The following is a 12189-nucleotide window of genomic DNA, read 5'->3' on the forward strand; positions in this document are numbered from 1 at the left end:
CCCCGGGTCCTGGGATCAAGTCCCGCACCAGGTTCCTTGCTCAGAGGGGAACCTGCTTCTCTCTCTTCCTCTGCTGCTCCCCCTGCTTGTGCTCTCTCTCTCTCTGTCAAATAAATAAATAAAATCTTTTAAAAAAATTGTTTTAAATGTATCATTGTATTGGTTTACTCAATGAATAAAGAAGTGTTTCCCTGAGGGTTTTCAGAATATTGTGGTTAGGCAGAATTTTAAAGAGTCTTCTACCCTAAATGCCTTTTTTTTTTTTTTGAAACAATTCAAGTGTCTATAAAGCTCATTCTCTAGAAATAGAAAGTACATTACTTAATACCATTGTACAGTGTCAAAGGGTATTTGTAACTAGTTCCCAAAACACATTCAACATTGGAATCATCACTAAAAGAACTACATATAACAGAAAGAAGAAATAGTTTGTACATAAAAAAGAGCAAACTCTACCTTTCAACTTCCAGTTGTGCTTTTTCAGCTTGGCTTCTTAAATTTCGGCATTCTTGTTTTAACCTCTCCACCATTTCCTTCATCATTTCATTTGAATTCAGCAACTCATTCTCTGACTGTGCAAGTGAGGTCACTTGGTTCTGCAAACTACTGATTTGCTTAAAAGAAAAGAAAGAAGAGAAACATAAGGCCATATACGTAATACCGTATGAGAAAGACAGAGGATAGTAAGCTCTTCCTTCTCAAATGCCCCACCCAACTCATGTGTCCTTGAGGACACTCAGAAATTAAATAATGAACAGCAACAGCATTAGGATCCAATAGTATAGGATCATTTCTTAATATAACCAGACTATGAAGAACTAGATTCCTTAGTCTGCCACTAAATCCTCTCCCCTTCTTCCCAAAATAAACAGGTTGGAAGAGGTATTGGGAATAGGTTATGAAAAGGAGAATAAGAGAAGCAAGAAAGGAGAATCCAACCATTAGAGAGATTCTCCACTGGACTTCCTATAGCCTCCTAGGAAAGAACAGACTTTAAAAGCACATCAGATGGAAAAGCTGCTAAGGAGATCCATTCTCCCATTTCCATATACCCTATGATCAACAACCCTTCTAGGAGTTCTACTTTTTAAATAGTTAGGAATCATAAATACAGAAGGGCTCAATCTTACATTGTTTTTAAGTAGTTTCAAAGCATTCCATACATCCAGTGTTGGGCAGAAGAAAGATATTCCAAGAAATATAATGAATGGCAAGGATTCCTTGGCCCCTAGAGCCATTTATCAAACTATGAAATGTCACTCAGATTTTTTCTACATCCTAATTTACCTTTATCTGGGAGTATTTTTTCTCCTGAAAAGTAGCTAATTATCTAGTTACAAATTAACACGCTTTTAAGATACATCCGAATAATCTTCACTTGGAACAGTTATACCTACTTCCTCCATAAGCCACTTTACCAATTAATTAACAAATACTCATTTTCTCTATTTTTTTAAGATTATATTCATTTGAGAGGCAGAGAGGGAGCGAGAGCACAAGTGTGGGGGGTGGGGAGAAGCAGAAGCAGACTCCCAGCTGAGCAAGGAGCATGATGAGGGGCTCAATCTCAGGACCCTGGGATCATGACGTGAGCCAAAGGCCGACACTTACTTAACTGACTGAGCCACCCAGGTACCCCAGCAAATACTCATCTTCTTTCACCTTGTCTTACTTCTTAGCCATCCTCTGAGAAAACTTAGAAGGAGAGAATCAAGAGACACAGGACCAAAAGAACCCAGTATAAGACTCAAGAGTCGAAAGAAACCAGATTCTTTACTCAATAAATTAAATAAATGCAAAATAATTCCAGTATTTCCTGAAAGCAGCAAACCAAATAAGACAAGATTGTGTATATTGAAAGCGCAATTGTCAGAATAAAGTAAAATGGTATGTCTCAGATTTGTACTTCAGAATAAATTTTTCTACGAAGAACTACTCAGTCTTTATTTTAAACTGGAGTTGTAAATTAAATCTGTATTAAATCGTATTACAGTTAACTGAACAAGTAACTTTTAAGGAGCTTAATATCTTTCGTTATCTAGTAAAGGACAGAAAGCCCAATGCCCATGGTACTAAATAACTTCCCTCAGAGTATCGAACATTATGTCCGCCTAGTTGAGACTTAGAAACCACAACTGCATGTGGAAAGTAATACCAGCTAGCTTGCAAGCATAAATCCTGAAAATGGAATCTTCACTACCTCATAACTTTAAACAACAACAACAAAAAAGAACACTCTTCCATGTTTTACCCATATAAATTTTTCTTAAACTCAAATAACTTTAATTAAAATACAAATTTCCTTCCACAAATACAACCCTTGGATTTCACATTTCATAGGGATATAATAAGATGCAGCTCACGGAACAAGAAATAAAAAGTTACAAGTCAATGCTACAGGGAACTTAAAAACCTAGATAATCTTTCTAATCAATTTTTAAAATCAGATTATTAAAATACTGTTCTTTAAACTACAATTAAAAAAATTCATTTTTCTAAATTAATTTTAAATTCAGCATATAAATTCAGTCACAGCATATAAAGACCTTCAGAAAAACAGCAGTTAGGAAAAGCAGCTTACTAATTAGAACTTAAAGAGATTTAAACATTTTATCTTTGTCAACCTCATCAATACATTATCAATTGTAATGATTATATTTTCAAAATACTGATATGTGAAATTCCAATAGATTCAAAACACACACACACACAACACACACACACAAGCAACCTAAGTGTCCATCCACAGATTAATAGATACAGAAGAAGTGATATACACATACAATGGAACATTACTCAGCCCTAACAAAGAATAAAGTCTTGCAATTTGCAAAAACATTGATGGCTCTAGGGGGTATAATGCTAAGTGAAATAAGTCACAAAGACAAATACCATATGATTTCATGTGGAATTTAAGAAATAAAACAAGAAAAAAAAAAGACAAAAAACCAGACCCTTCAATACACAGAACAAACTGGTGATTGCCAGAGAGGAAGATGGGTGAAATAAAGGGGATTAAGAGTACAGTTACCATAATGGGGGTTGGGGGGAGAGTATACTTATCATGATGAGCACCGAGTAATGTAAAGAATTGTTGAATGATTATATTGCACACCTCAAACTAATATAACACTGAATGTTACTTAGACTTCAATAAAAAATATCAGAACACACACATTGAAAATACAGACTTAAAGAAGCACTTAAAGAAATAAAAACAATGTTTGCTAAAATCATACCTGTTTCAGGTCAGAATTTTCATTTTTTTCTTTCTCTGCATTTTCAATATTCACAATTTGTTGTTGAAGTTTTAACCTAAATATCACAACCCAACAAAAAACATTATTAAGAATCCATAGTTCATATATTTCGATGAATTAATTAGATAATCATTTGGAGGTACCCATATTAACACCAGATATTGTGCTTGCAAAGTGTCAGATAAAATGATATAGATTTTGACTTTAGGCAGTTAAGTGTGTTCACATATAACTAAAATGTAACAAATTTCTGCTTTTGCTATGGAAAAAACTACAAACTACCAGCATAGAGAAAATGAGAAATCAAGTATGTCTAAGAAGATGAGAGACTGTTTACATGGAGATATAAGTCTAATGGGTAGGATTTTGATAAACATAGGGAACAATCTGAACAGATGGCCTTTGGTGGAAGAGTGAACAATGTGTCGCTAAGGCCTCAGAAAGTCATCCAGTGTGGGAGAAGCCATCTTTATCACCACACAGTATTTCATAGCTTTTAGATATGCTGCTACCTCACCTGCTCCCTACTAGGTTGTGGAGCAACTCAATGTATCTTTAATGCCCACTCTGATATCTATAGTAAAACAGGCATTTAATTAAGGCTGGTAATTTTTTAAAATTTTTATTTACTTGTTTGACAGAGAACAGAGGGAGAGAGAGCACAGAGGGAGAGGGAGAAGCTGACTCCCTGCTGAGCATGGAGCCCAAGTCAGGACTCAATCCCAGGACCCTGGGATCATGACCTGAGCTAAAAGTTGACGTTTAACCAACTGAGCTACCCAGTCACCCCAAGGCTGGTCATTTTTAACAAGAGTAATTTCTCATAATAATTCTATGGAAGTAAGTAGAGTCATTTTAATTTTACAGATAAAGAGATTAAGGCTCAGGTCCAAATCATATTGGCTACCAACCAGTCCAACGAAGATAGGACTCAGGTCTTTTAACCCAAGTAAGTGTTTCTCTCCCATTTCATTATGCATCAATTTTAATGATTTTAAGTTTGAAATTTACCCCCCAAAAAAAACTAACTAGTACAAGACACCATAGTGTATCTTATAAAATATATTATGACCTTTCATCCCTGAGGTGAATGTTTACATAATGTGTGTCCTTTTCAAAAGGAATGATACATTTTCAACAAGAACCTTAAAACGTTGAGTATCTCTGGTAACCAAATGACGAACCACATGAGAAAGACTTAAAATTAACAGGATATGCCAATATGTGATAGAATATGTCCTCAACCGCTTCCTTTTTAAAGTTCTTTTCTTTTTTTTTTAAGATTTTATTTATTTATTTGACAGACAGAGATCACAAGTATGCAGAGAGGCAGGCAGAGAGGGAGGAAAGCAGGCTCCCTGCTGAGCAGAGAGCCAGATGTGGGGCTCAATCCCAGGACCCTGGGATCATGACCTGAGCCAAAGGCAGAGGCCTAACCCGCTGAGCCACCCAGGCACCCCCCCCTTTTTAAAATTCTTTAAACAGTTATCTGAAATACAAATCATTTGGCATTTAGTATGTACAGTTTGGCATTATTAGCATGCCTTATCAATCCAATTAGAACTGCTTATTAGAAAGACAACAGTCTCAAGAGCCTAGGGCTGTGCTTTAAACACTAATAAGCAGTCAATAAATATTTGTAGATGAACTAAACGAATCAACCCAAATATTGGGCTAGACATTTAAATGTGTAAGGGACAATATGACATGGCAGAAACCAAAGACCCAATGCTTCCTGAAATATTTACATACAAATGCCAGAAACAATGGATCTAAAGGAAAAGGAAAAGGGACAGTCTTGCTCTTACTTTGCTCCTTTAACAGTACAAGTCATACTCTTATTTCACAATTCCAACTATATTATTACACTCTCAAACTTTCCATGCATTTCACCCTTAAATGTTTAGGGATGTTATTAACTTGGTGCTTTTAGATTATGGAGCTAATAAAGGTTTCTTTCTACAAAGTCATGACGATAGAAACAGAGTTTGAAAACACTGTGGGTCCCAGCTCAGGTCCAGAGTTAGAAAGTTGGGCCCCAAGTAAATCTTAGCTCTGGTCAAGATTTTGGATATACCTGATGAATCAACAGGAAAGCAAATCCTGTTCAGAAAGCAATGTGGCCTAAATGTTTTCTAAATAAGTTATATAGATAAGAAAGGAAACAATGCCCTACAAATAAAAACTGAAGTCAAAGAAACTAATGATTAAGAGTATTGACTTTCACTAAAATACAAAAGGAGTAAGAATACCATTATGGTAGACTATAAAAGATAACATACAAAGTTTTCTTCAGTTCACTTCACTAAAGCAATGCAGGGTCAGAATCTATAACTGATATGATGGGTTTTTAAAAAAATAATTAGTCCATGATTTGAGATCATTACAGTTAGGATTATGAGGGATAATGGAATTTAACATAAATAAAAATTAATAGAGCTGATTAGGGTTTAGTGAATAAATTCAATGGTCTTAATCTCAGTAACAAAAGAGTTCAGAACAAATTATTTCAAAAGGAACAAAGTATAGTATCTCTTTTGATGAGAAGATTTTGAATATTTAAGGTATGTCACAACAAATCAAAAGGAGGCAAGGCTTAAAATAGAACTAAAAAGTAATAGAATAAAGTGCGATTAATTAACTTTCATTAGGATATCAGTAAAAGCAGGGCGCCTGGGTAATTCAGTTGGTTAAGCCCCCGACTTGATTTCAGCTCAGGTCATGATCGCAGGGTTGTTGAGACTGAGCCCTGTGTCAGGCTCATGCCACTGTGAAGACTGCTTAAGATTCCCTCTCTTCCTCTCCCCAACACCTCTCTCTGTCTCTTAAAAAAAAAAAACAAAAAACTATCAGTATCAGTAAAGGCTACATAAGACAAATGCAATTTGGGCTGGACCTTGGAAATCAGACACAGATGAAGAAGATAATGAAGTAAGACTCTAGAGAAACAAAAGGGATGGGATTCAGAACTCTTGAGAAGTAAAGGGAAAATGGATATCTTCATTAAAATAGAAAGGGAGGAAAGAATAGATGAGGATATAGAAATTCTCCATGAGAAGTTGAGAGAATTTACATCCAGGAGCTTTTTTTCAGGTACAAGTAAGAGCACAGCTGAACACCGGACAAATAGATTCCAAGCTGAATGGGAAGCAGGGGAGCCAGGCTAACGTAAGACTAGAGGAAGAAAGAAAGTACAAGAACTCATTTGAATATCAATTTGAATATCAAACTGCAGTGTCTTCAGTGAGATTGAAGTAGATAAGAGAAAAAAAATTATGTCCTTGAAATGGTCAGTTCTAAGGGATGGCAAAGTCCAAGAAGCGGCTAAGTGTAGGGCCTGCTAAAGTGGAATAAAGATAAAGAATACCAGAGAAAAGATAAACTATAAGGCTAAGGTGTTAGATGGGTCAGCAATATGAATGGTGCAGTCACAAAGAACAATGACAAAGGATAGAAAATAAAAACAAATTGAGCCAGAAGTCAAGGTCTTCAGCGACTACTGGGGAACATCGTGTAGGTTAGTCATTGACAGAAAAGAAAATGGGAATAAGATGGACGCAATGATTATCAAAAGCAAAACCATTTTAACCCAAGTTAGTCAAACAATTGTCTAGAAGCAAAAGTGGGGTTCACAAACACAGATTTCCTTTTTGGTCCCCAGTTGCAGGAAAGGGGAAGGAAGAATAATTCCACTTAAAAACCTTCTAAAAGGTTGCCAGGACAAGCTCAGGTTTCAGTGAGAGTATATTTTTTAAAAATGTGGAGACTGCAAAAAAAAAAAAAATTATCGGTAATGGAATAGAGATTTCAGAGACTACAGCAAAAATTGTTGAGAGTTTAATGGGTCAGCCATGAGCAGAAATCAAAAAGTGAAGGATGAATAAGTTGCCAAATGAGAAACTATGAGATCAAGTACTTCATATTTTTAAAGTAATTATGGAAATAATAGAAGGAGAAATAGTTGGTAGACCAGCTAATAGCTGGTAGATAGTTGGTAGACCAGAGGGTCAAGGTACAACAGAAAATGGAACTATATAGAAGTTTAAACAGAGACAATAGGAATAACAGTGAGATGGAATCATTCCAAGTTCTCTTCAAAGTACAGGTAGCTAATTATGATGATTATTGCCTAGGTTTTCTGTGACAGGCAGCTCATGTGTATCATTTCAACATTCAACAAATGTTTACTGACTACCTACAAATGCTAAGCTTAATCCTAAGTGTCACAGATATACCAGAGAATAACAAAAACAGAATCCCTATCCTTAGGGAATTTTTAGTCCAATGGTACTATCTGATTAAGTTTTTTTTAATGATGGAAATGTTCTGTAATTGGTACCACTCAATATGATAGCCACTAGCTCATTACATGTAGCCATTTCAAATAGTGCACATTTCAAACAGTGCAACAGAAAAACTAAATTTTTAATTTTTTAAAATTTTTCTTAATTTAAAAATTAGATTTAAATAGTTCTACACCACTACTAATTCTGTATCAGGCACCCAAGTTCTGAGTCTGGCCATTATTAGCAAAAAGAGACTTTCCTGGGAGGGTATGAGACTCATTGAATCAACAGGAAACTAGAGAACCAGAACCAGGCTAAAATAATTGACCAGAATCACCAGTAAGGGCATACTAAAGAACTGTCTGCTCTTCAAATGTTGCCACATATTCATCTATCACTGACTCTGTAGTTCAAATTCTGGAACAGAACTTGTCCAACTGCCCAAGTATTGTCCCTTCCTGCCCAATAAGATGATACACAACAGATAATTCAACTGAAGATGAAATATAAATAGAAAGGAGGCATATTAAGTAACAGAATTTTTTTTTCAATGTTTCTGAAAAAAAAAAAAAAATCAGAAAGCCACAAGTAGAAAATAAGAGCTCTGGCTTTAAGCAATGCAAAAAATAAGGGATTCGCTATAGGATTAATTTAAATGATCACGTTTCCTTTCCCTCAGCTCGTAATTGCTGCTCTTTCCCCAACATACCTCCTCTTCACTTCTGGTAACAAACCGTACTTTCCCCACCCCCACCACTCTGAAATAGGCATAAAACCTAGGCTGAACCAGAGTCCACTATTCCCCTCGTCGTAGTGATGGACCCAGGGATGGGCATGTGAACCAGGCCCAACTTCTTTTCTAGATTTTTCTGACTTACATCAGGTAAGAATCCTATCTCCTTCGATTTCAAAAATAAAGTCTTGGCTTCACAGAGAAACAGATACAAGGGTTAGAGGAAAGCAGTGAGATGAGAGGAGGGAAGACAGTTTCTATATCCAGATGCCCGTGAGACCAGCACAATCTCTGTTCTTTCCACAATCTATGTCTGCTAATAAAGACCTTTCCTTCACTTGTTAGCTGGAATTGCATTACTGTCACAACCAAAAGTTGACTAGCTTCTTACTTAAAATAATTTTCAAGGGATGCCTGGGTGGCTCAGATGATGAAGCATCTGCCTTCAGCTTGGGTCATGATCCTGGGGGCCTGGGATAGAGCCCCACATTGGAGAGCCTGTTTCTCCTTCTCCTTCTGCCCCTCCCCGCTGCTTGTTTTCTTGTTCTCTCTCAAATAAATAAAATCTTTAAAAATAAATAAAATCCTTCTTAAAATATTTTAAAATTTTAAATATCTTCTCTATATTTTTAATTTACAGGTAACTGTGAATCTTATAAACTCATTGTGGGGTGGAACAGTCTCCTGAAACACAGAATACTATCAGAATAACAATTTTGGGAGGAGTCAAGATGGTGGAGAAGTAGCAGGCTGGGAGGATATCAGGTAGCAGATGAGCTAGATAGCTTATCAAACCATTCGGAACACCTACAAACCCAACAGGAGATCAAAGAGAAGAGCAGCAATTCTAGAAAGAGGAAATTGACCACTTTCTGAAAGGTAGGACCAGTGGAGAAGTGAATCCAAAGAGATGGGAAGATAGACCACAGGGGTAGGGGCCGGCTCCCGGCAAGTGGGAGAGCAATGGAGCACAAAATCAGGACTTTTAAAGGTCTGCTCCACTGAGGGACATTGCTCCAGAGACTAAGCCGGGGGGAAGCCCACGTGGGGACAGCGTGGTCTCAGGTCCCACGGGGTCACAGAGGGATCGGGGGTGTCTGAGTGCCACAGAGCTCGTAGGTATTAGAGCAGGGAAGCCGCCTACAGAGATGGAGCTGAGGAGTGATCTCTCAACTTGGGGTTACCTTAAATTGTGGTGCATGGCACAGGCCACTGCTCTTTGAGGAGAGACCCCACAAGATCTGGGGAGACCCCCCCACCCCCGGAAGAGCACAGGGATCTGCAGGGTTTGGAGACTCCAGGCAGGGCTGTGTGCCAGAGACAGAGACTCTTGGTCACAGGCTGGGTGAGCTTGGAGCACAGCCAGAGGCCAGGAAGACCGCAGTGATTGAGCGCTTTTCTCCAAGGGCACACTGAGGAGTGGGGCCCTGAGCTCTCGGCTCCTCGGACTGGAGATTGGGAGGCCGCCATTTTCATTCCTGTCCTCTGGAACTCTACGGAAAGCATTCAGGGAACAAAAGCTCCTGAAAGCGACCCTGAGCGGATTACTTAGCCTGGCCCCTAATAAGGACGGGGCAATTCCGCCTGGGGCAAAGACACTTGAGAATCACTACAACAGGCCCCTCCCCAGAAGATCAGCAAGAAATCCAGCCAAGACCAAGCTCACTTACCAAGGAGAACAGCGGAATTTCAGAGGAGAAAGCAAAGCATGGAATTCATGGCTTTCTCCCCATGATTCTTTAGTCTTGCAAAGTTAATTTTTTTTAATTTTATTTTTTTCTTCTGCTAATTTTTTTAACTTTTACCATTTCCTCTTTTATCATTTTTTAACTAGTTTGTCTTAACAATACCTTTCATTAAAAAAAAAATCTTTTTTGACCTTCATTATTATAGTCATATTTTATCCTTCATTGTATCTAACTTTATTTTTTATATACACACAGGGTTTTTTTCCTTCTAAAAAAATTTGGGATACAACTTCTTCTAATAGATCAAAATATTCCCTAAATCTAGCACAGGGCTTTCTTCTAGTCTCCAACCTGAGCAAATTCTCTCCACTTTCTTTTTCTTTATTCTCCCAACCAACTTACCATATCAACTCCTTTTTTAGAAATGTTTTAAAAAAAATTTTTTTCATCTTTATAGTCATATTCCATCCCTTCATTGTGTTTACCCTTATATATGTTTTTCTTTCTTTAAAATTTGGGGAGATAGTTTCTTCTAAGAGACTAAAATACTCCCAAAATTAAGTGGGTGACCCTGTTCTATTTACCAGTCTAATAAATATATATTTTTTTTTTCTGAACTTCTTTTTACCCCTTTTCTTGCCCCCATGATTTGGGGTCTCTTCTGATTTGGTTAAAGCACATTTTCCTGGGGTCTTTGCCACCCTTTTAGTATTTTATTCCCTCCTTCATATATATTCTTATCGGGATAAAATGACAAGGTGGAAAAACTCACCACAAAAAAAAGAACAAAAGGCAGTACTGAACGCTAGGGACTTAATCAATACTCACATTGGTAATATGTCTGATCTAGAGTTCAGAATGACAATTCTCATGGAGCTAGCCGGGATCGAAAAAGGCATGGAAGATATTAGAGAAACCCTGTCTGGAGAAATAAAAGCTCTTTTCAGAGAAATAAAAGAACTAAAATCTAACCAAGTTGAAATAAAAAAAGCTATTAATGAGGTGCAATAAAAAATGGAGGCTCTTACTGCTAGTATAAATGAGGCAGAAGAGAGAATCAGTGATATAGAACACCAAATGACAGAGAATAAAGAAGCTGAGCAAAAGAGAGATGAACAACAACTACTGGACCACGAGGGGAGAATTCGAGAGATAAGTGATACCATAAGACAAAACAACATTAGAATAATTGGGACTCCAGAAGAGGAAGAAAGAGGGAGGGGAGCAGAAGGTATATTGGAGAGAATTATTGTAGAGAATTTCCCTAATATGGCAAAGGGAACCAGCATCAAAATCCAGGAGGTGCAGAGAACTCTCCTCAAAATCAGTAAGAATAGGTCCACACCCCATTATCTAATAGTAAAATTTATAAGTCTTAGTGACAAAGAGAAAATCCTGAAAGCAGCCCGGGAAAAGAAGTCTGTAACATACAATGGTAAAAATATTAGATTGGCAGCTGACTTATCCACAGAGACCTGGCAGGCCAGAGAGAACCGGCATGATATATTCAGATCACTAAACGAGAAAAACATTCAGCCAAGAATCCTATATCCAGCTAGGCTATCACTGAAAATATAGGGAGAAATAAGAAGCTTCCAGGACAAACAAAAACTGAAAGAATTTGCAAACACCAAACCAGCTCTACAGGAAATATTGAAAGGGGTCCTCTAAGCAAAGAGAGAGCCTAAAAGTAGTAGATCAGAAAGGATCAGAGACAATATACAGTAACAGTCACCTTACAGGCAATATAATGGCACTAAATTCATATCTCTCAATAGTTACCCTGAATGTAAATGGGCTAAATGCCCCAATCAAAAGACACAGGGTATCAGAATGGATAAAAAAACCCAAAACCCAGCAATATGCTGTCTAGAAGAAACTCATTTTAGACCCAAAGACACCTCCAGATTTAAAGTGAGGGGTTGGAAAACAATTTACCATGCTAATGGACATCAAAAGAAAGCTGGGGTGGCAATCCTTATAACAGATCAATTAGATTTTAAGCCAAAGACTATAATAACAGATGAGGAAGGACACTAAATCATACTCAAAGGGTCTGTTCAACAAGAAGACCTAACAATTTTAAATATCTATGCCCCTAACATGGGAGCAGCCAACTATATAAACCAATTAATAACAAAATCAAAGAAACACATCCACAATAATACAATAATAGTAGGGGACTTTAACACTCCCCTCACTGAAATGGACAGATCATCCAA

General features: G+C 37.3%; 1 protein-coding gene across 1 annotated transcript in view; it reads right to left on the reverse strand.

The window, feature by feature from the left end:
• Positions 1 to 12189, reverse strand: part of CEP83 (centrosomal protein 83) — a 140843-nt gene that overhangs the window by 16522 nt on the left and 112132 nt on the right. The window contains exons 11-12 of the mRNA XM_032874230.1: positions 3240 to 3315; positions 457 to 614 (exon numbers count right to left, since the gene is read on the reverse strand). Of these exons, the coding sequence (XP_032730121.1) occupies positions 457 to 614; positions 3240 to 3315 (234 nt within the window). The remainder of the gene's footprint in view (positions 1 to 456; positions 615 to 3239; positions 3316 to 12189) is intronic.

This window comes from Lontra canadensis, unplaced genomic scaffold, assembly GCF_010015895.1.
Source record: "Lontra canadensis isolate GAN:19392208 unplaced genomic scaffold, GSC_riverotter_1.0 scaffold52, whole genome shotgun sequence".
Taxonomy (NCBI): Eukaryota; Metazoa; Chordata; class Mammalia; order Carnivora; family Mustelidae; genus Lontra; species Lontra canadensis.